The following is a 24,270-nucleotide window of genomic DNA, read 5'->3' on the forward strand; positions in this document are numbered from 1 at the left end:
GGGGATGGTGGGTGTGGTCACCAGTAGGCTTCTGTCTCCCTCAGTCTCCCAGGGGCAGGCGAAGAGCCCACACCAAGCCCATTGTAAAGCCAGCCATGCAACCTGTTGACGAGCAGAAGCCTGAAGACCCTCAGGTTTCCAAGGAGCCCAGCACAGAGGTGACAGGAAGCCCCGGGGCCTCCTAATGCAGCCTGCAGGGGAGGCAGGAGAGCTGGAGAAACTTCCTCTGCCTGGGTGGAGGCCTGAGCCCCCAGTTGCCACACCCCAGCCTCCCGCTGTGGGGGAGTCCCGGCCCAGGGCCAGAAGGACAGGCACAGGAGGTTCCAGAGCTGGAGCGCCCCCTTGAGGCTCCTTCACACCTTCTACCACCACTTCCTCCATGGGGTGGGGGGGACACAGAGGACAGATTCCCTGAAAACCAGGGAGATGGCATGGGAGAACCCAGCTTCCTGGGTGAGCAGCCTCATGCCACTTCAGTGACCATGGCACCTTCTGTGCAAAGCCGCCTTCTTCAGAGCAAAAGCTGAGCCTGCAGCCAGAACCTACGGTCACATTCCTGCTTACTCTCCTGAGCACGTCTGAGCCCACCGAGCCCAAAGACCTTGACTCGTAAGGCTGTGTGAGTGTGTATGAGTGCATGTATGTGTAAAGTGCAGGGAGGCCTAGGGTGTCCCCCGCTGCCCAGGAGCATTCGAACCTGAGCCAGGACTCAGCCCTGGGCTGTGCATAGCAGAGGCCCAGACAGTACTGAAGGAGCCTGGGCTCCAAGCTGGGCCTCCCCACTCTGCCCACCCCCCTCCTCCAGCCTGTAGACCTTCTGGTCCATCCCTCACTGCCCACCTGCTCCAGGGACTTGGAGATCCTGGAATACCGGTTCCTAGATCAGGAAGACTGGGGCCCCCAGCGGACCTCAAAGGAGATCAGGCATTTGCAGAATGACTGTATGAGGTGAGCCCAGCGGGCAGGTGGGGGCGGTAGGATGGCAGGGCTTCCCCCTGCTGAGGTTCTCAGGTCAGAGCCCACACGCCTGGTTAGCAGGCAGTCCAATAGCTGCCAACCAGGGACCTGCACCTTTAATTGTCCAAGAACTTGAGGGGTGGTTCAGTCTGTAGGGAGGGGTGTCTGTTCTCTGGGTATCAGGCTCTGCGGCTGGGGTCTGCATGTTCCCATGGCCACTTGCCGCTCTGTGGTAATGCCAGGGTCAGAGCCCTACCTGGCGACAGAGGTCCTGAGGTGGGGTGGGGTGTGACATTGCATGTGGGCACCCAGGCCGTGGGTCTGAGTGATCAGCTCTTCATTCATACACAGCTGACCTGGAGCACTCGGGCAGGGCTGGTTCCAGGGTCCACCTTGTCACCGGCCTGGAACCACATAGAACCCTGTGATAGCCCTGACTGTAGCTCAAAGGGATGGCTAGCCCTGTGCCAACCACCCCCTTCTAAACGGGACCTCAGAGGGTTTCTAGCTCAGCCCATAGAAGCAGCCTGCCCTGCTCTTGCTAAGGAAGACAAAAAGCATGGTTAGTCTCTGTCTGGGGCCCCTGATACAAGTCACTCAGGGAGAAAATTCCCTTCCTGCCTGTGGTTTTACCAGGACAAAAAGACTGAGCTCTCAGTGACACACTGATCCCAGGTGGCGATAGGACCAGGTGGCTGGTGCAGGAAAAGTGTGGGAGGGTGCTGCCTGGGACAAGAGCCTGGGGACTAAGGCGGTGGTGGGGGGTGGGTCTGTCTTTCAACCCTAGGCTTCAGGAGTCACTGAGCAGTACCCAAATGGACAACCTGGCCCTTGGGGAGAAGCTGCAAAACCTGGTGAGACCCTCCGCCCAGGACCCCCTTCCTTTGTCTTGCCTCCTGCCTGCCTGCCAGCCCAGCTCCGGTGCTCGAGGGGCCCCAGGCTGTCCTGCCAGGTCAGCTGCCCACCTCTGGCCCTGCAACCTTTTGCCCAGCCCACCTTGCTGTATCAGAGCCTGAAGGAGGGAGCCCAGGCCATCCAGGAGGAGGTGGAAGTCATCCAGGAGGAAGTGAAAGCCATCCAGGAGGAAGCCCAGGCCCTGTTCCAGGTGCGTGGGCAGCAGTGGCAGGTGGGGAGGGGGGACGCCTGCCCAGCATTGCTCATTTGCAGTCCTGTGCCTCTGCCCGCAGCATCCCAGCTCCCAGAACGTAGCCCTGCTCCTCATGCCGCCTGACCAGCCCCACGACCAGAGGGACAAGAGTCAGCCCTGGCTGGGCCCAAGGCCAGAGTCTGGACACCTCCTCAGGAGGCTGTTCCATCAGCTAGTGCCTCTCTAGGTCCCAGCAATAAACTTCGCCCCTGAGCTGCAGCTCTGCCTGGTGTCTATGGGCCCTGGTCTTGGGTGGTGGGGGTGGGGAGCAGGAGGTCACCAAATCCACACTGAGCTCAGCCCCTGGGCCACCTTCTGACATCATCCCAGCTCCCTCTGTTTGCCTGTCCCTAATCTCCTCCCCGACATGGCCCTGCCCTTCCCCCCGTCTTAGAGAAGCTTCCAGGTCTGGTTGGTGTCAGCTTTGGAGAAACAGAAAGACATCCTCAAGGGCAATGTTCCCATGATAAGTGCTGGGGCGGGACTGGAAGGGGGCCACAGCCCTCCCCGGAAGGATCCAGGCGCCTGCTCTAACTCCAAAGTACAGAAAAATACTAGGGTAGTGGCAAGAGCCACTACCCACCTGGTGTCCTTGGGTAAGCCCCCTCCCCTTTGTAAGTCACAGGGTGTCAGGGGGAGAGGTAGTGGGCTCAACACCCAACACTCCTCAGGCCTGGAGATGCATCTGGCCCCACTCAACCCCCCACTAGAGAACCCTCCGGCCCAGGGTCTCCTGGGGCCTCCTGTGAGCCCCAACCCCCCTCCACCATTGGGAATGCCAAAAGCAGACACATATATAGTCAAGGGGGACAAAAGAGGAAGGAATCCTGATAGAAGGTTGCTAAATTAGATACCAAATTGGTTAATATTCTCTAGGGCAATCTTTTTAAAAGTCTGTAACCCTAAGACTTATTTACTGGGCAGAAATCATTTGCATCTTAATCAGTTTTCTGTACTGTAACCTCTAGCTTTACAGAGTCCAGGCCTAATCAAGGTAAAAGATCAATCAAGCAGAATTCCCTTGCTAATCTTCTAGCATGACATGAAAAGAGCCAGGGATGATCTTTTTGTCCCGTGTTCCTGTAGGGAGACACCAGCCAAGAGGATGGAAATTCAGGTTTGGGGCTCCTCCTCAGGCCTGGCTTGACTTACATCAGACTTCTAGGGCACCATGCCCAGCAAAACACCTGGTTACACACTTATCAGTGAAGGTCTGATTATGTCCCAGCTTCAGGCTGAGCTGAGCTCAGCTAACATCTCTGACTTAGCAGCCCACCTCTCCTGAGACTCCACCCTCCCCACTTGATGGCTGTAGGGGTCCCAGGCCTCCCCCACCCCCTACTTTCTGACCTGTCCTTGAGCAGCTGTACAAATAGCCGTCTTGCCATTTTTCCAGAAGAAATCATCTGACAGTGAGGTTGAAGATAGTTGGCTCAACAGCTAAATGTTTAAATCAATTTGCCCATTTAAGGACTTCTATCAATAAGACACAGTCTTCAGCAAGGTGCTATTTGAGCCTGCTTCCTCTAAAGGCCTCTGAGCCTGGGAAGGCATGCAAGTTGGTTACATTAATACTGTCTGGCTGCAGGAAATTGAGGCCATTACAGAGCCTCCTCCCCAGTTATCTCCAAACCACAGAAGCGCTTACAGATGCCCACATGCATCCTGGCCATGGCCCTGCGGCCCAGGGCCCCCACATTGGCTGCCCTGAGCTCAGTCCCTGAAGCCACTGGGGTCGACGCTGCATCCAAGCGGTACCAGCCCAGCCCAGCCCAGCCCAGCGGTCCCTTTCATGGGAGCCCCCACAGCAAATCTAGGTGGGCCCCAGGGCGTTACCGAGTCTTTTAATTCACACACGTTTCCCCAAGATCTGTTAGTCAAAGGGAGTTACCATGTCAGTCACAAGCTGTGCCCAGATCTTCTAGTCTGTCATCAAGACCCTGGGCTGGGTTGACAAACCAGGCTCCTCTGTCCCCCTCGGTACCATCTCTCTCAAGAGGGGCAGAACGGGATGCCTCTCCCCTGCCTGGTGATGAGAGGTGGGATAGCCTCGTGACTATGAGTGCAGGAGCTCGTTCTAATCGCAGCTTGTGTGACCTTGATCGAGTGACTGGACTCACCTCTCCATCCGTAACGTGGGGTTGACCACCGTGCCCACCTCAGAGGGCTCTCGGGAGGACTGAGTGATTCGGTGTGGGTTCCGAGCAGTGTTGGCGGCCAGTGAGTGTTGCCAGTTGTTATCTGACCTCCAGTGGCTCTTCCTAGGCCCCCAGACTGGCTTCAGAGGCCCAGTGGAAGCAGCTTTGAGTACCAGTGCTCCCAGCAGGCTCCCTGCCCCGCCCAGCAGCCCTGCTATTCCTGCCCGAGAGGGTGGCCAGGCAGCCCTGCAGCCCCTTCCTTCCTCCTGCAGCATCATTCTTTGGGAACATCCAGCTCTGGAGGTCTGTTAGATGCCCCTCCCCTCTCACGAGCCGCCCATGCCTGGCTCAGCAATCCCAGTGAGGCTTACCCAGAGGGGTCTGTTTCCCCGGGGCTTCCTTGGCCACCTCTTTTATCTCTTGTTTTCCTGGACACCCCTTGGACAGTGACAGCCAGAGCAGGGGCGTTGAGGAGCTGTGCTGGTGTAGGCCAGCTCTGCATCCAGTCCACAAATGCTCGCTGTGCACCTCCCAGGTGCCAGGCACTGCTCTGGCTGTGGGGCTTCAGCGGTGGATAAAACAAAGATGCCTGCCCTGGTGGGACCTGCACTCCGGGAGGGGAGACAAGAAATAACGAGCAAGTCAGATGGGGATAGATGCAGTGGAGAAAACCAAGCTTCGGAGGGGAGGGGAAGGCTGAGGGAGGGGAAGGAATGCAATTTTAGGTAGAGTAGTCAAGGAAGATGTCCCTGAGGAGTGACATTTGAGCAAAGACACAAAGGACCTGAGGGAGAGCCCCGTGGGCAGCTGGGGGAAGAGGTTCCAGGGAGTGAGAGAGGAGCTGCTAGGTTCTGGGGACACTGGAGGCTGGGGCTGCCTGGTAGGTTCTGGGGACGGGACGGTGGAGGCTGGGGCAGCTGGAGCAGCGAGCGAGGGGGAGGAGGAGGGATGAGGTCAAGGCCCTGATAGTGACCTTGTCACTCTGAGAGACATGGAAGCCTTGGAGGGCTGTGAGCACAGTTGTGACATGGCCAGACTTGTGTTTTACAAGGACTACTCTGACTGCTAAAGGGGACAAGAATGCCATCAGAGAGACCAGGTAAGAGGCTACTGCAATAATCCGGGGGAAAGAGGACAGGATCTTGGGCCAGGCTGGATTCTGGGTTTGTTTTGAAAGTACAGCCAACACAGCTCGCTGACAGAGTGGAGGTGGAGTGTGACAGAGGCGGGAGTAAAAACCCAACTCCTCAATTTTCTGCCTGAGGGACTAAGGATGGAGCTGCCAGTACTCAAAGTGAGGCCTGCTGGAGGACAAGGCTTAAGGAGGAAGATGAGGAGCTACTTTTGGAGTGTGTTGAGAGTCCAGAATGCTTCTTGACCACACAAATGTGGGCGTAAAGTAGGCAGCTGGAAATACAAGACTAGAGTTCAGGGGGCCAGGTGTGAATTGGAGACACCTGTGGGTTTTCAGCCCACACTTGGTCATTTGCATTGACTACCTATTGCTGTGTAACAAATGACTCCACAACCTAGCAGCTTAAAGCCATTAACATTTACTATCTCACACAGTTTCCACTGGTTAGGAATTTGGAAGTGGCTTGGTTGGGTGGTCTGCTGGGGTTGCAGTCAAGATGTGAGCTGGGGCTGCAGTCTTCAGAAGGCATGGCTGGTGCTGGAGGACCCACTCCCCAGGTGGCTCACTCACACGGCTGGCAAGTTGGTGCTGATTGTTGTCCGGGGGACTCAGCTCCTCACCATGTGACCTGTCCATAGGGTTGCTTGAGCGTCCTCACAACATGGCGTCAGTAAGTTCATGTGACTCTGCAGGCACATCCAGGGGCAGGGGTGCAGGTGCACAGCAGGCAGAGTGAGTCAGATGTAACCAGGATGGGGTTTTCCCAGTGAATGTGACCAAAGCAGAGAGCATAGGAAGTTGAGAGGGCTTCAAAGTCCCCAAACTGGGCAAGGATGGAGAAGAGCACATCTGGGAGGTAGAGAGTGGGAAGGAGCCGGCACTCTACTGGAGGGACTGAGGACCCCTTAGAGTCAGAGCCATCAAGTGAGTAAGTGGGAAGATAAAAGGGTGGTCATATACTTTAGCTACTTTAAGTGATTTCCATCAACACCCACAATCCAGAATGTTCTGGGAAGGGCCACACCACCCGCCCAGCCAAGAAGGGGAAAGGAAAATTGACCAAGTTGATGTCTGGTGCCTACAGCAGTGTAGACACCAACGAAGTCTAACAACCTGAGCTGATTTCTTGGGTGTCACACACACAGTGCCACACACTCTCAGACGTAAACCACACTGACAGCAGAGTGACCCACTCAGAAGTCACACACTTGTTCAGGTGTCCTTTCTGTGATTTCACATGTTCAAGGGGTTAAATCCTTCCAGGAGTGGGTAGGGCAGGGCCGTGGGGCTGCTGCCTTGGTGTCATCCCCATGTCTGGGCCTCAGCTTATGAGCTGACTTTGGCGTCCTGCTGCCCAGCTGGTGGTGCCTGTCCTCCCGTGGCCTCATAAGGAAGGTGTGCAGTCCCTGAACTGTTGGGGCTCTGATAAGATCCAAGGTCACATTCCGGGCGCTGATAGTCACCTGGCAAAGAGTGGCAGCTTCCTGGTGCACCTCCCTGAAGTCACTGATCACACAATACTGTCCTGACCAGCACACAAGGGGAGATGAGTGCAGGGCAGGTGGTGCTGGCACAACGGGGCTGTGAGCAGGAAGGGGCTGCTCTGAGAGGGGGCTGTGAAATCACACACGGGCACACACAGTCCACCGTGGCCCAGCACCTCCGTACTCTGTACCGAGTACTTGGGGTCGCACTTGCCCTCTCAGCCTTCAGACATGCTGGGCCATCTGCACGACGGCCCGCCCTTGCCTCGCCTTCCCTGCATGCAGAATGCCTTCTCCTCCTCGGAGGATCCCCCAAATGTCCCCTCCTAAGCAGAACTCCTCATTCTCCCCTCTAGGAGCACGGCGGTCCTACCTCTTTAGGGCACTTACCACAGGGCTGAACCCAACGCCTGTCTCCCCTGCTGGACTTTGCGTCCCCAGGGCCTAGATGGACCCGGCACAGAGCTGAATGAGTGAACAGTGCTTGCATGGGCAGGCAAGGGGCGAATAAAAGAATGGAGGATGGGTGGGTGGATAAACGGGAGGGCGGATGGATGGATTCCAGATAGGGCAGGGGCTGGAAGAGGAAGTCACCTTGCCAAGGAAGTATGGGCTTCCCCTGCTGTGTCCTCTGGACACCTCCCTTCCCAACAGTCCCACCTCCTCCCATAAACCGGGTCCCCTTCAGGATTGACACAGAGAATTCTTCTGGGTACCCTTTCTTCCTTTAGCTGTACGCCTTGTGTTTTAGAGTGAAGAGTGACTAAAATTTACCGAGCTCTCACCATGTGCCACATGTTGGACTAGACATTTCTATAGATGCCATCTTTTTTTTTTTTTTTTTTTTTTTGAGACAGAGTCTCACTCTGTTTCCCGGGCTAGAGTGCCGTGGCATCAGCCTAGCTCACAACAACTTCAAACTCCTGGGCTCAAGCGATCCTCCTGCCTCAGCCTCCTGAATGGCTGGGACTACAGGCACGCACCACCACACTTGGCTAATTTTTTTTTTCTGTTTTTAGTTGCTTGGCTAATTTTTTTCTATTTTTAGTGGAGATGGGGTTTTGCTCTTGCTCAGGCTGGTCTTGAACTCCTGACTTCAAGCAATTCTCCTGCCTTGGTCTCCCACAGTGCTAGGAGATGCCATTTTGTTTAATGAAAGCACCACCACAGTTTTGTGAAGTAGGTTTTATTATCTTCATTGTTCAAGCTAAGAAAAGAGGCTTAGAGAAGCTAAGTGAATTGCCTAAGGTCATGCAGCTTATGTCCAGCAAGGATGGAATTTGAACTCGAATTCTGCTCAGGCGGGCAGAGCAGGATGTGTTGGATTCACTGGTGGGAGGGAGAGAGGCGGTACTGGTGGGTGGTGGGCACAGCCCTGCTCTGGATGCAGGGGCTCTGAGTTCCAGTCCTGGCTTGGCCTGTGTTTTACTGGGAGACGCTGGGTGAGACCCTTCACTCTTGGGCTTGAGTGTCCCTGGGGGACTTGCCGCCCGCCCTTGGAGGCCCCTTCCAGGTGAATAATGCAGAATGTGGTGGATGTGAGCGGCTCCTGGCTCTTACCACGAGGTGTTCCCTCACTTTCTCTGCCAGCTGGGGGCCAAAGGGCAGTGCCACCCATGGAGTAATGGTTAACTAGGCCCAATGCCCCATCTATAAGGAGGCCCTAATCAGCCCACCCCAGCTGGCGAAGATTCCACAGGATGCAGTGGGTGAAGGGGCTGGGGCTGGGGCTGGGCGCTGCTGCCCTCTTGGCGCTGGGGATCATCCTGGGGCACTTTGCCATCCCCAAAAATCCCCCCAGCATCTCAGCCGCCCAGGACCTGGACCTGGAGATCCTGGAGACCGTCATGGGGCAGCTGGATGCCAGCAGGATCCGGGAGAACCTTAGGTGAGTGGCAGCTCTGCCCGCTCCTCCTGCATGCCAGGGGCCCCTCCCTGACGCCGGCCCCGCCCCTCCCACCGCCCACCCTGCAGAGAACTCTCCAGGGAGCCGCACCTGGCCTCCACCCCCCGAGATGAGGCCCTGGTGCAGCTGCTGCTGCAGCGCTGGACGGACCCAGCGTCAGGCCTGGACTCCGCTGAGGCCTTTGAGTACGAGGTGCTGCTGTCCTTCCCCAGCCAGGAGCAGCCCAACAGCGTGGACGTTGGTGAGTCCTGTCCAGGCTTGGGAATGCCCAGGGCAGGGAGTGGGGGAGCTGCTGGGCCCAGCCCTGACATTGCCTCTGTCTGCAGTGGGCTCCGCTGGGGACATCCTCTACTCCTGCCGCCGGAGCGAGGAGAACCTGACTGGGGAGCAGGGGGGACCCGATGTGGTGCCACCTTACGCTGCCTATGCACCCCCTGGAACTCCACAGGTGGGCCTGGAACCCCCCTACTGCCCTGGCCCAGCTCAGGGCCACCTGGTTCCCACCCAGGCTTCTCCCCACCCTGACCCAGGGGGAGCTGAGGGAAAGTGCATCTATTGGGGGACAGCGCCACCCCCCGGAGTTTACTCACCTCCACACTCCATCGCTACTCCTTTCCTCCAGCAGTCATTTAACAAACACTAGCAGCTCCTGCTCAAGGCCAGGCCTGTTACAGGGCACCAAGACACAGAGGACATCAGGGATGATTGTCCCTGGGGGAGCTTATAAGTGAAGTGGGGAAACTGAATCAAAATCCTTCCTCCTGCCCCTCAGCCTTCCTGCCCCTTTCCCCATTGGCCTGTACTGAGCCCAGCTCTAAGGATCACGTCCTCTTGGGTCTAGGGCCTCCTCGTCTATGCCAACCAGGGCAGGGAAGAAGACTTCATGGAGCTGCAGACTCAAGGCATCACACTGGAGGGCACCATCGCCCTGACTCGCTACGGGGGTATAGGGCGTGGGGCCAAGGTGAGCAGCGGCAGCCTCCAGTGTACGGGTCCTGGGTGGGAGGAGTTGGGCAGTGACAGGAGGCAGTGAGGAGAAGGGGCAGTGTTGAGTGAGAGCCAAGCCTGGGCTGGGGCAGGAGAGGCAAGCTGTATTCAGGCTGTACCACTGATGGGCTGTGTGGCCTTGGGTGCCTCCCCCGACCTCTCTGAGCCTTAGGAAATAAAGGGATTGGGCAAAACATTTGGCTCTGGTATGCTGGGAGTCTCAGTCCTCCTGTGAAGTACTTCTTGAGACTGTTCAAACCTAAAGCCCTCCTGTTGCCCCTCCGCATTTCTTTTCAATCCTAAAACTTGACTAGGTATTGCGTACCTATGGTTTAAAAACGTAAGAAAAAAAATGTTTAAGCTGGGTGCCGTGGCTTCACATCTGCAATTCTATGCCTTTGGGAGGCCAAGGTGGGAGATCATTTGAGGCCAGGAGTTCGTTCAAGACCAGCCTGGGCAAACATATTGAGACCTTGTCTCTACAAAAAAAAATTTTTTTTTTGAGACAGAGTCTCGCTCTGTTCCCCGGGCTAGAGTGCCATGGCATCAGCCTAGCTCACAGCAACCTCAAACTCCTGGGCTCAAGTGATCCTCCTGCCTCAGTCTCCCGAGTAGCTGGGACTACAGGCATGCGCCACCATGCCCGGCTACTTTTTTCTATATATTTTTAGTTATCCAGATAATTTCTTTCTATATTTAGTAGAGATGGGGTCTCACCCTTGCTCAGGCTGGTCTTCAACTCCTGACCTCGAGCGATCCTCCTGCCTCAGCCTCCCAGAGTGCTAGGATTACAGGCGTGAGCCACCACTCCCGGCCTACAAAATTTGTTTTTAAAAATTAGCTGAGCATAGTAGTGTGTGCCTGTAGTGCCAGCTACTTGGGATGCTGAGGCTTGAGCCCAGGAGTTCGAGACTGCAGTGAGCTATGATCACGCTCCTGCACTCTAGCTCTGGCAACAGAGTGAGACCCTGTCTCAAAAAAAAAAAAAAGAAAAAAGAAAAAGAAAAAGGCCGGTCATGGTGGCTCACGCCTGTAATCCTAGCACTCTGGGAGGCCGAGGCGAGTGGATCGCTCGAGGTCAGGAGTTCGAGACCAGCCTGAGCAAGAGCAAGACCCCCATCTCTACTAAAAATAGAAAGAAATTATCTGGCCAACTAAAATATATATAGAAAAAAAATTAGCCGGGCATGGTGGCGCATGCCTGTAGTCCCAGCTACTCGGGAGGCTGAGGCAGTAGGATCGCTTAAGCCCAGGAGTTTGAGGTTGCTGTGAGCTAGAGTGACCCCACGGCACTCACTCTAGCCAGGGCAACAAAGCGACACTGTGTCTCAAAAGAAAAAAAAAAAAAAAGGATTCTGGAGATGGGTAGTGGTGATGGTTGCACAACAGTGTGAATGTCCTTAACACCACCGATCTGTATATTTAAGATGGTAAATTTTATGTTATGTGTATTTTACCAAAATTTTTTAAAAAGTGCCTATGATAAGTGCTGGGAAAAGAGAGAGAAGGAGCGAGGGAAGAAAAGAAGGAAAAAGGAAAAGAATGGAAGGAAAAAAAGAAAGAAAAAAGAAAGGGGACAAACAGAGTGGAAATAAACAGATTAGAAAATTTCCAGGTTAATAAAAAAGAGTATAAAGTGAAAAAGTTCTCCGGTAATGCCATCCTCCAAAGAAGTAACCACTTCTTTTTTTAGTTTATGGATAATCTAGCCACAGTTTTCTTTTAGAAGAAGCCTATACAGTACAAATACTGTATATATCTTACCTCCTTTTCCAGCCATTTTACATAAAAATAGTGTCCTAGACCCAGGCTTCTGAACTGTGCTTTTTTCATCTTTATACATCCTGCAGATCATTCTTTCTTTCTTTTTTTTTTTTTTTTACCAGGACATTTCTTTTTCTTTTTCTTTTTTTATTCTTATTTCAGCATATTGTGGGGGTACAAAAGTTTAGGTTACGTATATTGCCCTTGTCCCCCCCACCGCCCTCTGCAGATCATTCTTTTTCTTTCTTTTTTTTTTTTTTTTTCCCACTTGTTTTTTATTAATAGTTTGGTTTGATTTGGTTTGGAGTTTTCTAAGTCTTATTTAGTTTGAAGAACAATTGCTGTGAGAATCTATTTGGACTGGACATATTAAAATGAGTCTTTCTAAAAAGCATGTGACTAGAAATGAGTTGGAATGCAGTTAGTCAAATGCACCTTCTGTTGGAAAACTGCTTATGATCTTTTTGAAAAAAGATCTGTATAGAATTTTAATTTGGAAAAATATTTGAACTAATATGGCTATGCTTTTCATCCACAGTGGGTATTAGGTATGCATTGAGAAATATTCTGTTACTTACAACCGTGTTTGGTAAGCACTTAGTCACCTCTGAATTATATTCTTCCTTCGTTGCTTTTGTTCTTTTAATGTCTTATTTTGCTAAAATGAATTTTTAAATTAAATATGGAAAATCAGAATCATATGACATAGATTATTACTCAAAGAGTTTTCATTTTACCACAGTTTCAAGTGACTTATCTAATAACATCTTCAGGTCATTTGTTCTTTAATAGAGTTTTTAATCCCAGCTTGCACCATTAAGTCATTTACATTCTTCTACAAGTCCTCAATGCGATTCCCCATTTCTCCATTCTGATGTTTAATGTTGCAGTCAGAGCTTGAAAATGTTCTTGAAGTTCCTGAAACAGATTTTCTGCCGCGTCCCGCAGCGCTGCCCCGCCGGGGATTTCCGGGCCCGCGCGTCCATGTGGCTCCGGGCCGGGCTGTGCGGGCCGGGGCGTGAGGTCCGGCCCCGCGTGGTAGCGGCTCCGCGCTCGGCCCCTCGCAGCCCGCAGCAGGCTCCCCTCTGCAGATCATTCTTAATCAGTACACAAACTGCATCTTTTTTTTTTTTTTTGGTACAGTTTTGGTTTTACTGTAGTACATTCTATATGTGTATATATATGTAGTATAGTATATATATTATATAATATAAAATTTGACATTTTAAGCATACAGTGCGGGGGCATTAAGCACATTCACAATGTTAACCATCACCACTGTCCATTTCCAGAACCTTTTCAATATTTCAAACAGAAACTATTTAACACCTCCCCATTTGCCCTCCCCTAGACCCTATTTTGTTTTCTTTAACCTCCGTTCTACTTTCTGTCTCTATGAACTTGCCTATTCTAGGTACCACATATAAGTGGAATCATAAAATATTTGTCCTTTTGTGTCTGGCTTATTTCATTCAGCGTAAAGTCTTTTTTTTTTTTTTTTTTTCTTTTTTTTGAGACAGAGTCTCACTCTCTTGCCTGGGCTAGAGTGCTGTGGCGTCAGCCTAGCTCATAGCAACCCCAAACTCCTGGGCTCAAGCAATCCTCCTGCCTCAGCCTCCCAAGTAGCTGGGACTACAGGTGCACGCCACAACACCTGGCTAATTTTTCTATTTTGGGTAGAGATGGGGTCTTGCTCTTGCTTAGGCTGGTCTTGAACTCCTGACTTTAAGCAATCCTCCTACCTCAGCCTCCCAAGTAGCTGGGACTACAGGCACGTGCCACCATGACCAGCTAATTTTTTCTATTTTTAGTTGTTTAGCTAATTTCTTTCTATTTTTAGTAGAGATGAGGTCTCACTCTTGCTCAGGCTGGTCTCAAACTCCTGACCTCGAGTGATCCTCCCGCCTCGGCCTCCCAGAGTGCTAGGATTACAGGCGTGAACCACCACGCCCGGCCCAGCATAAAGTCTTGAAGGTTTGTTGATGTTGTATCAGAACTTTATTCCTTTTTAAGGCTGAGTAATATTCCATCATGTTACATACCGCATTTTGTTTATCCATTCATCCGTGATGGGCTCTTGGGTTGTGTCTATCTACCTTTTGGCTACTGCGGATGCTGCTGTGAACCCGAGTGCACAAGGACATGCTTGTCCTGTCGTACAGCAGAGCCATAGCATTCCATTGCAGGATGTCCCCGTTTACTCAACCAGACCTCACTGGTAGGCCTTGGCTTGGCCACGCCCAGCAGTATGTTGCGGTTGCAAGCAGCACTGCCACAGATGCTTTATGCAAAGTGGACCCATCCTGGCTTCCGCAGCAGAGGAGAGAGGAAGGCCAACATGACGTTCCGCGTCCTTGTCCCTTCCCTACTCACAGCCTCCTCTGTCTCCTGCAGGCTGTGAATGCCGCCAAGTACGGGGTGGCTGGGGTGCTGGTGTACACAGACCCTGGTGACATCAACGACGGACTGAGCCTACCCAACGAGACCTTTCCCAACTCCTGGTACCTGCCTCCCTCGGGAGTGGAGCGAGGGTCCTACTATGAGTATTTTGGGGACCCCCTGACTCCCTACCTTCCAGCCAACCCCTCTTCCTTCCGCCTGGACCTTACCAATGTCTCCGGATTCCCCCCGATTCCCACACAGCCCATTGGCTTCGAGGATGCAAAAGTCCTGCTCTGGTGAGTCTGTGCCCTGGGTGTCCTGCCCACCCCCCCGGTGGCCTCTAAACTTCAACCCAACACCCACATTTACTCTGAAGAGCCTCTCCCTCCTCCTCAGTAACCTCAAGGGATCCCTGGCCCCAGCTGCCTGGCAGGGAGCACTGGGCTGTGACTACAGGTTGGGGCCTGGCTTCCACCCTGAAGGTGACTTTCCAGAAGACAGGTGAGGTGGGGCCACTCCTCACTGGGTGCCCTCTGTCCCCAACTCCCCTCTCCTCCTCCCTTGTTATTCCTCTCCTACCCTGGGTTTTCCCTCTCCCCACTTCAAGGCCTTCCCCTTTCTCCTGTCTCCCAACTGGTCCCCTGACCCCGAAGTGTCTGTCTTGTCTTTGGGGAAGCCCGGGAAACATAAGGTCCTGTGGGTCCTCTGCCCCACCGCCCTCATCTCCACCTGTGCACTCCAGCTACTCCCTCCCTTTGAGATGCCAAGCTCCATCCCAAATCAGGGCCTCTGCCACTCCTGGCCTGCACCACCCTCTGGCCACCAGGTGTCCTCCCAGGCCCCTTCACCTCCTGCAGTTGTTCACATCCTTGTGGGAAGCCCCACAAGCACGGGGGTCCACGGCTGTCATTGCCCAGAGCCTAGTAACGTGCTGGGCATACACTAGGAGCCCAGTGAGTACTCTGGGTGAATGAGTGAATGAAAAGAATTAGGAGCAGAAGAGCTGGGCTCTAGCCTTTTTTGCCTGTCTTGGTACTTCTGGGCAAGTGACCTTGAAATGTCCCTTTCCTGCTCCGAGCCTCAGTTTCTTCAGCATTGGGTGGGGGAAGTGGGCAGAGCCAAGACTCTTGTCACAGCCCTCACCCTCCCCAGCCAGGTGAATGTGAGTGTCCACAATCACCTGCAGCTGAGGAACTCCTCCAACGTCCTGGGGATCATCCGCGGGGCTGTGGAGCCTGGTGAGCCCCTGTTCTTGCTCAGTGTGCCCCGTTCCCACTCCGCCCTCATCCAGCCCTGCTGCCCCGCCCACCCCTCCCTCTTCTCTGGTTCTCTGACTGTTCCTCTGGCCAGACCGCTATGTGCTGTATGGAAACCACCGCGACAGCTGGGTACACGGGGCTGTGGACCCTAGCAGCGGCACCGCCGTCCTCCTGGAGCTCTCTCGAATCCTGGGGACCCTGCTGAAGGAGGGTGAGGTGGCCCCCTCCCCTAGTCCAGGGACTCTCCACCCAGGAGGTCACCTCCAGCCCACTCCTCCTGTTCCATATCCTCTCCCTCACTCTTCAGTGCCCACTTGTGCCAAGCCTGAGGGCCCTGGGGGCAGAAATGCCCGGGACACCAGCCCTGGCCTGGCGTAGCCCAGTGTGGTACCGGGAGTGGGCTGCTGACTGACTCGTGCAGCAGCTTCTGAGCGCCTCCTGTTGCCTGGATGGCGGAGGCCCCGCGCTGCCATGAGCAAGGCCGTGCCCAGGCTCTGCCCTCGGAGCACTTCAGCCGCGCTTGGGCACAGACGACAGATGATGGTTAACCACAAACATGTCTCTTGTGCCTCTGATGTGCCAGGCCAGTTTGAGGCAGGTCTCTCTGTGGAGGCGGCATTTCAGTGCTTCGGGGAAGGGGAGGCAGGTCCAGGAGGAGGCCGAGGAGGTGGCAGCTGGAATGGAGGCTGGCAAGGCTAGGCGAGGTGGCAAGACAGGCAGGGAGTTTGGAGTTCAGCCCAAGGAGGCGGGGGAGCTGGTGAATGATTTTAATCAGGAGAGTGATGTGATGGAGCCCAAATTCTAAACAGCTTCCTGTGCTGCAGGGGGAAGGGCATGGGGGGAGGGGCCAGGTCTTCCAGGGCTGGAGGTGCGCTGGGGCTTGGACAAGGGTGGGGGGCAGAGGGGTGAGACCATCTGCTGGCCTGGGGTCTGCTGGCTATGGAGGAGAGGGAGAGGACAAGTAGAGGGCTCTGGTCTAAGCAACTCCATGTATGGTGGTGCCATTTACGAAAAACGGAACAGGGCAGATATAGAACAAAACCCATCAAGGTCTCTGAAGGTGGCCAGTGGCCGTGGTAAGAGGAGCAGTGTGCGCATAGAAATTGGAGGTGGAACCAGGCTGCGGGTGTTCCGAGAGGCAGTGTGGGGCAGTGGTTAAACAAGCCTCAGGGATCTGGAGCCCAAGGCCTGGACGTGAACCTGGCTCTGCTGCTTACTGGCCTTGTGACCCTGGGCAGGTCATGTAACTTCCTTATGGCTCAGTTCCTTCAACTGTGACATGGAGATGATAATGGCATGTCCCTCAAGGTGTTGTTGAAAGGCTCGCTATGGAGAAAGCCCTGGTTGTGAACGAGGTTTGCTTGGGATAGATAGACGGTCTTCCTGGACAAGCCTATGGCGATGGGGGGGGGGGGTGCATACCGCCAGAAGGGACCAGCTGACTGAAGGAGCTGAGTGTTGGGGTCAGTGTTGCTGCGGGAGATGTCACAAACAGGATGAGGCTGGAAAGAGGACAGAGCCTCCTGGAAGGCCTGGCTGAAGGGTACCAGGACATCCTGTCACCAGCTGCCCCGCCTTTTCCTCCCCTCCTCTCCATGTCTCGAACTTTTCCCCTAAGCCACGCTGAGATGTGGGGGACCCTGCCCTCCAGCCCTCTATCCCCCTCCCCAGGCACCTGGCGACCCCGCAGATCCATCGTGTTTGCGAGCTGGGGGGCAGAGGAGTTTGGGCTCATTGGTTCCACGGAATTCACAGAGGTGAGTGAGCCCCACAGGTAGTGGATTGAAAGGGGTTCCCAGGGTGGGACAGCGCTGGGCTGACATCGTCCCTTGCACCCACAGGATTTCTTCAGCAAGCTCCAGGAACGCACGGTGGCCTACCTCAACGTGGACATCTCTGTTTTTGGTATGGGGGGAAGTGGCTGGCCTGGGTGGATGAAGGAAGGGGCAAGCGCCAGAATAGTCTTTCTCTCCTCCCCCCACAGCCAATGCTACCCTTAGGGTGCAGGGGACACCCCCTGTCCAGAGTGTCGTCTTCTCTGCAGCCAAAGAGGTGGAAGGGGGTGGGCGGGGCAGGGATGGGGCTGTATGGGTGGGCAGAGCTGGTGACTGATACCTTTTAGAGGGGCTGGGGTGGGACAGCGGCTGGGGCAAGCCTTGTAAGACTGGCTGGATGGTGGGTGGGCTGGAGACTGGGGTCTGGGTGGAGACCTGCGGAGGACGTGCCTTGTTGGGGCTGAGGAGGGGCCACACCAAGACTAGATTACCCTCCCGGCCAGATCCGCTCACCGGGCCCAGGAGACCTCAGCATCTACGACAACTGGATCCGGTACTTCAACCGCAGCAGCCCAGTGTATGGCCTGATCCCCAGGTGAGCCCAGGGGTGCAAAGGGGGCCTGTGGCACGGCGGTCCAGCCCAGCGCCCTCCAGCCTGGCCCCTTCCTTCCTGCAGGCTGGGCACTCTGGGTGCGGGCAGCGACTACGCGCCCTTCATTCACTTCCTGGGCATCTCCTCCATGGACATCGCCTACACCTATGACCGGGTGAGCAGCACCCCTCCGTCCCCGCCTCCGTCCCTTGCTCCACAGCCCCCTTCTCTCTTTCAGGCTGTTCTAGGGCAGGCTGAATCTGGCTTCTTCACTCAGTGGCTGTGCTACCTCCGCCAACTTTGTTAACCTCTCTGAGCATCTGTTTATGCTTATCTATGGTATTTTATCAAACGTAAGATACCACTGGTTGATTGTAAAATGCACCACTATGTTATACCTATTCAGGAGGGAAAAAGCCCCACTGCCAATCAGTTATAGGATGACAATGACTATAAGAGGCATCCTGATTCCAGAGATCTTAAAACGGGGGCGGGGGGAGGCAGTCATCTCAGCATTGATTAAACAACGGTATGAAACAGGGATGATCCACAGTGTGGGTATGAGGGTGAAATGAGACGAGGGAAGCCGAGTGCCAGCCTGCATCTCCCTGTTTGACACCCCCAAAAGCCCTTTCTTACAGCCACACAGATTCTGAGTGGTAGAGCTGGGATTCGAATCCCCTTATCTGACTGCAGAGCCCCAGCTCTTCTCCTTCATGTGAAACTTGAAACTGGCACCGACCCAGCTCTGCCACTCATTAGCTGTGTGCTGGTGTGATGTCAGACAGTTTAGCCTCTTTGAGCCTTAGTTTTCTCCTCTGTAAAGTGGGACTCCTAGAACCCACCTCATGGATGTGCTGAGGATTCAATGGAGATGACGCCAGGCCAAGCGCAGTGGCTCACGCCTGTAATCCCAGCACTTTGGGAGGCTTAGGTGGGGAGTTCCAGACCAGCCTTGGCAACACAGTGAGACCCAGTCTCTATAAAAAAATTAGCTGGGCATGGTGGTGCACACCTGTAGTCCCAGCAGGAGAATCACTTGGGCCCAGGAGCTGAAGGTTACAGTGAGTTATAATTGCGCCACTGCACTCCAGCCTGGGCAACAGAGCAAAACCCTGTCTCAAATAAATAAATACAACAAAGCAATGGAGATAATGCAGCTCACTGGAGGCACACCTTCTTCCACTCCCATCCCAAGCCTGTCACCTCTGGGCCTTGTTCCCCCAGAGCAAGACTTCAGCCCGAATCTACCCCACCTACCACACAGCCTTCGACACCTTTGATTACGTGGACAAGTTTGTGGACCCTGGTGAGGAGGTGGGGAAAGGGGCATCCTGAGACCTGAGGAGGATGGGCTGAAGACTGAGCCCTCACCTTGTCACCCTCCCTACAGGCTTCAGCAGCCACCAGGCTGTAGCGCGGACAGTTGGGAGCGTGCTTCTCCGGCTCAGCGACAGCCTCTTCCTGCCCCTCAACGTCAGTGACTACAGCGACACCCTCCGCAGCTTCCTGCAGGCTGCCCAGCAGGACCTTGGGGACCTGCTTGAGCAGCACAGCATCAGCCTGGGTATGGACACCCCTGACACTGAGGCATGGGGATCCCTGCACCCACAGGTCTAAGCCACTGGTTGTTCCTCACAGGGCCTCTGGTGACCGCAGTGGAGAAGTTTGAGGCAGCAGCCGCAACCTTGGGCCAATACATGTCAACACTGCAGAAGGGCAGCCCTGAGTGAGCAAGGGCAGCGGGCAGGTGTGTGGGAGGGCGGCGTCCAGGGCAGGACGCCAGGTTGGCAGCTACACTGCTGGCTCCAGTGTGACCGGCTGCTGCTGTATCCACCAGCCCCCTGCAGGTCCGGATGCTCAATGACCAACTGATGCTCTTGGAACGTGCCTTCCTGAACCCAAGAGCCTTCCCAGAGGAACACTACTACAGGTGAGCCTGTCCCAAAGGTCCTGGGAGGGAGGGACCTCAAGGTAGGGCTGGACCGTGACCACCCATCTCGGGGAGGAGGATGTCAGTTTCTCCGCCCTTCAGAGCACAACCCAGCCCCTCGAGACGGTTGGGGAACTCGAGGCTCAGGGAGGGGAGGCAAACTGGTTGAGGGTGACCCTGGAGCTGGGACTAGACCCTACATCTCCCGCCACCACTGCTCTAAGAGACAGGTGTTGGGGGTGCTTTTGTGCCTCGCTGCGTACAGGAGCTGGGTGAGTTCCAGCGTGAGGCTCCTCTTTCCTGGCCCCTGACTGACCCATTTCTCCTGTCAGCCATGTGCTCTGGGCACCCCGCACGGGCTCCACAGCCACATTCCCGGGCCTGGCCAATGCCTGTTCCAGGGCCGAGAACACAAGCTCTGGATCTGAAGCTTGGGCTGAGGTGCAGCGGCAGCTCAGCATCGTGGTGGTGGCCCTGGAGGGTGCAGCAGCCACCCTGAGGCCTGTGGCTGACCTCTAATCCCAGCAATCTTTCTTCAGCTCTTCCTTTATCCTAACCCTCTCCCACCCATTTTCCTGGGGTGTGTCCCAGTCTTCTCCGATGCCAAGAGAGGGCACAACCATGGAACCTTCTCAACCTTCTCAGGCAATAGCTTGGGGTCCCACCAGTTGCAGACACCTGAGGGGAGTGGCAAGCTCCAATGAAAATCTTCCTCATCCTGGCGCTTAGTTGGCACAGGGTGGACAGCAGGGGACACGATGGCAAAACCACCAACTGCTCTTGGTGGTGGGTGTATGAGGATGGCATGTATGATGCCAACCTTAGATGCCAACTCAGAGATCACCAAGGCCACCCCTTAAGGGACCAGTGGGCAAACTGACGCCCTAGGTGGATAGGGCCTTGCCCAGTCTGTGTTCCTCTGCTCCCACGCTCTTAGCATGTCTCAACTCCCTGCTGTATTACCCCAAAGAAATACAGACTAGAGATTGATCCCTACAAAATAAGTTTCTTTTATTGTCTGGCAATCATGGAAAAAGAAAACTAAGTGTTCCGACCCAGGCCAGGGCCCTGGGAGATTGCACACTCCCTCCTCAGGCTGGGGACCTGGGCCTGTCCACACCCTCATCTTCCTCCTCTGCCATGACTACCTCCTCCAGGGTGCGCCCTCGAAGTTTGCTCCCCACTAACACGTTGCAGCTACTGGCAGGGGGCGGCCCTTCCTCAGCATAGCGACCCCTCAGGAACACAACTCTCTCCTCTCCATCCAAGGGCAGTCCATGGGCCTGGCACAGGTCCCGGGCTTCGCTGGGTCCATCCAGAGCCAGCAGGTAGACCATGAAGCTCAGAGGCAAGGTCTGCCCCTTGGAGGTACTTAGGGCACGATCAAGGCGGGCGAGGGCTTTGCGACGGGCGTGTCCCACGTGGCACTGCACGGCGCAGCTCGGTAGGTAAGGCAGGGTCCTGAGTAAGCGGAAAAGCCGGGCAGTGTTGCCCTCGCGGAAGGCAGCGACGACTGCCAGGGCAGTGCGCAAGGGCGGGCAGGCACGCAGGGTGGCAGGCAGCTGCAGAACCTCGTGCAGGGCCTCTGATGAGCCTGTGAGGGAGGAAAGCCAGGATGTGGCCGCCTGGTCCTCCCTGGATCAGGCCCACTTCCCATTCCATCCTCTTAGGCCCTGCCCATCTCCTCTCCCACCCTGTTCTGGCCTCAGCCACGCCTACCTCCACTGGCCCCAGGCCAAGCTCATCTCCAGACCTCAGTCCCGCCCACTTCCTGCAGGGGTCATACCCACCCCTCCTCGACCACGCTCCTTCTCTAGGCCTAGCCCACCTTCCCTCTCTCTCCCCTCTCAGAAGTAAGATCCAGCCATTGACTGGCCCCTTCCCTGAACCATCTGAGTTGTCACAGGTTCTCAACCTCCTTCAGTCTGGACCCCTATAACACTGAAGAAGTGGGTAGCGTTTACAGATGAGGAAACCGGCCCAGATAATTTAATGACTTGCCTCAGATTGTCCCACAGTTCTTATGTAGTACAGCCTGACCCAAATCCGAGTTTTCTGACTTGGATTTCCTACTACCCTGGCTGCCCTGCACCCAGAGCTTTGGAAGCCAGTTCTGCCATACCTTCCCCTGACCGCCAGGGAAGGCCAATTCTTCGAGGAGGCTCTCCCTGCTTCCCTTCCAGGACAATCACAGACACTGGAACCTTGGGCCTCTTTTGTAAACTGCTGCTTCTCTCCCATTAGCGGGTTGTGAAGTAAACAGCATTTTATTACAATTAGACATAATACAGTTCTTTTGTGGGTTTTATTAGAGGTAGGGTCTTGCTCTGTCACCCAGACTGGAGTGCAGTGGCATGGTCAAGCTCATGGCAGCCTCAAACTCCTGGGCTCAAGCAATCCTCCTGCCTCGGCCTCTGGATGAGCTGGGACTACAGCTGCACACCACTACACCCACCTAATTTTTTACAGAGATAGGGTTTCACTATGTTGCCCAGGCTGGTCTCCAATTCCTGGCCTCTCGGCCTCCCAAAGTGCTAGGATTACAGGTGTGAGACACTGTGCCCCGAGACAAAAGAGTTCATTAGAGGCCGGGCGTGGTGGCTCACGCCTGTAATCCTAGCACTCTGGGAGGCCGAGGCGGGTGGATCGCTCGAGGTCAGGAGTTCGAGACCAGCCTGAGCAAGAGTGAGACCCCGTCTCTACTAAAAATAGAAAGAAATTATATAGACAACTAAAATATATATATACAAAAAATTAGCCGGGCATGGTGGCGCATGCCTGTAGTCCCAGCTACTCGGGAGGCTGAGGCAGTAGGATCGCTTAAGCCCAGGAGTTTGAGGTTGCTGTGAGCTAGACTGACGCCACGGCACTCACTCTAGCCCGGGCAACAGAGTGAGACTCTGTCTCAAAAAAAAAAAAAAAAAAAAAAGAGTTCATTAGAATGCATCACCCATAGAAAGTATCTAAAATTTTGAACCTGCTGTCTCAGACACATTCGTGGGCATGTGTTTCTTAGTTGCTTTGCAACACTGACTGGGGAGTGTAGATTAAAGAAAAGTTTGAAAATCACTATCTAGGCCAGCTCTCCCATTCCAATCCAGCCTCCTTCACTTTTTTACTGAGAAAACTGAGACCCAGCGATGGGCCCAAACTCCCAGGTCGGGGCTGGGAGGATCCTGTGCAATGACTATCCTGGGAGTGAGCTAATGGTGAATTGTTAAACCTGCGTCCTCCTCCTACCTCCACTTTCCCCATGGAGGGCTCCCCGGCCCCACGCTCTGCCCCGCCGCTGGGACCCCGACTCACCCAGGTTATAGAGCAGAAAAAGGCCCTGGAAGGTGGCCTGGCGGGGGTGCGGCGCCGCGCCCCGCGCGTAACAGCGCCGCAGCGAGCCGAAGCCCTCGTGCACCTGAGTCTGCAGTAGCACCAGGTCCGAGGGCCCGCGAGCCGCGTCCGGCCCAAGCCGCGCCACCACAGCCAGCAGCGTGGCCAGCGCCGCCTCCAGCACGACAGCTGCCTCGGCGTCGCCCGCGCCCTGCAGGGCCAGGTCCAGTCGCACGGCGCGCAAGCGGTCCGCCACGAAGCTGGCCACCTCGGCGCGGGACGCGTCGGCATTCTCAGCCACCTCACTGGCCAGGTAGCGCACGGTGGCCAGCAGCACCGAGGGCGGACGCAGCTCGCTTGGCGGTGGTCGGGGCTTGCCGGCGGCCGGCCGGCAGTACTCCTTCACTGTGCGCAGCGGGTCGGCGCGGGGCCAGTCGCCGCAGCACTCCGGCGCCACCTCAAAGCGGTGCAGGCGGCGCTCCCTTTCGCGCCGGGCGCGCTCGGCGGCCGGGCACATGTCCGGGCAAGTGCCCATGGGCAGCTGGCAACTGGGCATGGTGGGCTGCGGAGAGAGGGTGGGCGCTCAGCATCCCAGGACAGCGACACCCACTCGCCCTGTTCTGCGGGAAGGCACGCCACGCCGAGGCCGGCTGAGACTCGGAGACGCGGGCTAAGGCCGAACCTAGTAGGGCCCGCATCCCCGCCTCCCCGCCCGGGTCTCCAGCGTCCTTGCAGCCCGCGGTGCCAGCGCCGACCGGCAGCGCCCACCGCCGGTCTCCGGCGGGTCGCGATGACTCCGCCTCCCAAGATGCACTGCGCAGTCGTCCCGCGACGCCCCCGCCGTTCCGCGCTCTCAGGCCGCGTTAGCCCTCGCCCATCACGCACGGCGCCCAACTTTACGAACTCCCATTAGTGTGCTTTTGAGACGGGGGTCTTGCTATCTTGCCCAGGCTGGTCTCGAGCTCCTGGACTCAGCAGTCGTCCCGCCTCAGCCTCCCCCGGTAACTGGGGCTACAGACCCAGGCCACCGCGCACCGCCCCTCTCAGGGTTTCGTAGTCAGAGCCGCTCCCAGGATGCACCAGTTTGTAGTCCCTTCCGTAACCAATCGCCTCGCCGGAAGGGCGGAGCATAGCGCGGCATAGAGGGGTGCGGTGGCGGCGGGCCACACCCCCCAGCCCTGCGTGACTCCAGCCCCCTGGACCGTCCTTGACTTTGGGGCCTTCAAAGTAGGTACCCCCACCTCCGCTTTCGGTTTCTCTCCTTCATCCCTTTTACCTAACAAATTGGTTCCATCGGCCTGTCATTCTCCTGTTTCCCTGAAGACTATCCTCCCCATTTTCTAGAGCAGGGGTCAGCAAACTTTTCTGCCCCGTAGTAAATGTGGGGGATTTGTGGGCAGCAAAGACTCACCTCTGCAGCTGCACAGCTCTGCCAGTGCAGTGTGAACGCAGACATAGACAATACTAAATGAAAGAGCCTGTTTGTG

The 24,270-nt window shown here is 55.5% G+C and overlaps 2 protein-coding genes and 1 pseudogene across 2 annotated transcripts; 1 reads left to right on the plus strand and 2 right to left on the minus strand.

The window, feature by feature from the left end:
* The first annotated feature begins 8,532 nt into the window (after window positions 1-8,532).
* On the plus strand, window positions 8,533-20,460 carry NAALADL1 (N-acetylated alpha-linked acidic dipeptidase like 1). Its single transcript, XM_069470207.1, has 18 exons — window positions 8,533-8,749; window positions 8,836-9,008; window positions 9,094-9,215; window positions 9,609-9,731; window positions 13,913-14,196; window positions 14,297-14,401; window positions 15,053-15,138; window positions 15,251-15,370; window positions 16,831-16,916; window positions 17,001-17,064; window positions 17,144-17,211; window positions 17,438-17,529; window positions 17,611-17,701; window positions 18,754-18,835; window positions 18,920-19,093; window positions 19,168-19,255; window positions 19,367-19,459; window positions 19,792-20,460. The coding sequence occupies exons 1-18, from the start codon at window positions 8,562-8,564 to the stop codon at window positions 19,976-19,978; spliced, it is 2,226 nt and encodes a 741-aa protein (XP_069326308.1). The 5' UTR covers window positions 8,533-8,561; the 3' UTR covers window positions 19,979-20,460.
* Window positions 12,288-13,689, minus strand: LOC138383621 (heat shock factor-binding protein 1-like protein 1; annotated as a pseudogene).
* SAC3D1 (SAC3 domain containing 1) lies at window positions 20,460-23,805 on the minus strand. Its single transcript, XM_069470208.1, has 2 exons — window positions 22,766-23,805; window positions 20,460-21,053 (listed from the first exon to the last, which is right to left on the minus strand). Exons 1-2 carry the CDS (start codon window positions 23,337-23,339, stop codon window positions 20,551-20,553), a joined length of 1,077 nt encoding a protein of 358 aa, XP_069326309.1. The 5' UTR covers window positions 23,340-23,805; the 3' UTR covers window positions 20,460-20,550.
* Window positions 23,806-24,270: the final 465 nt, after the last annotated feature.

Source organism: Eulemur rufifrons, chromosome 6 (assembly GCF_041146395.1).
Source record: "Eulemur rufifrons isolate Redbay chromosome 6, OSU_ERuf_1, whole genome shotgun sequence".
NCBI lineage: Eukaryota > Metazoa > Chordata > Mammalia > Primates > Lemuridae > Eulemur > Eulemur rufifrons.

What these genes read in the sequence shown, in the direction of transcription:
- NAALADL1 (XM_069470207.1), top strand. Translation starts at nt 8,562, where the DNA reads ATGCAGTGGGTGAAGGGGCTGGGGCTGGGGCTGGGCGCTGCTGCCCTC. An exon ending in GATGCAAAAGTCCTGCTCTG is followed by an intron (nt 14,197 to 14,296) that starts GTGAGTCTGTGC and finishes CCTCCTCCTCAG; the next exon opens with TAACCTCAAGGGATCCCTGG. An exon ending in GTTCCACGGAATTCACAGAG is followed by an intron (nt 16,917 to 17,000) that starts GTGAGTGAGCCC and finishes TTGCACCCACAG; the next exon opens with GATTTCTTCAGCAAGCTCCA.
- SAC3D1 (XM_069470208.1), bottom strand. Translation starts at nt 23,339, where the DNA reads ATGCCCAGTTGCCAGCTGCCCATGGGCACTTGCCCGGACATGTGCCCG. An exon ending in TTTTCTGCTCTATAACCTGG is followed by an intron (nt 21,054 to 22,765) that starts GTGAGTCGGGGT and finishes CCTCCCTCACAG; the next exon opens with GCTCATCAGAGGCCCTGCAC.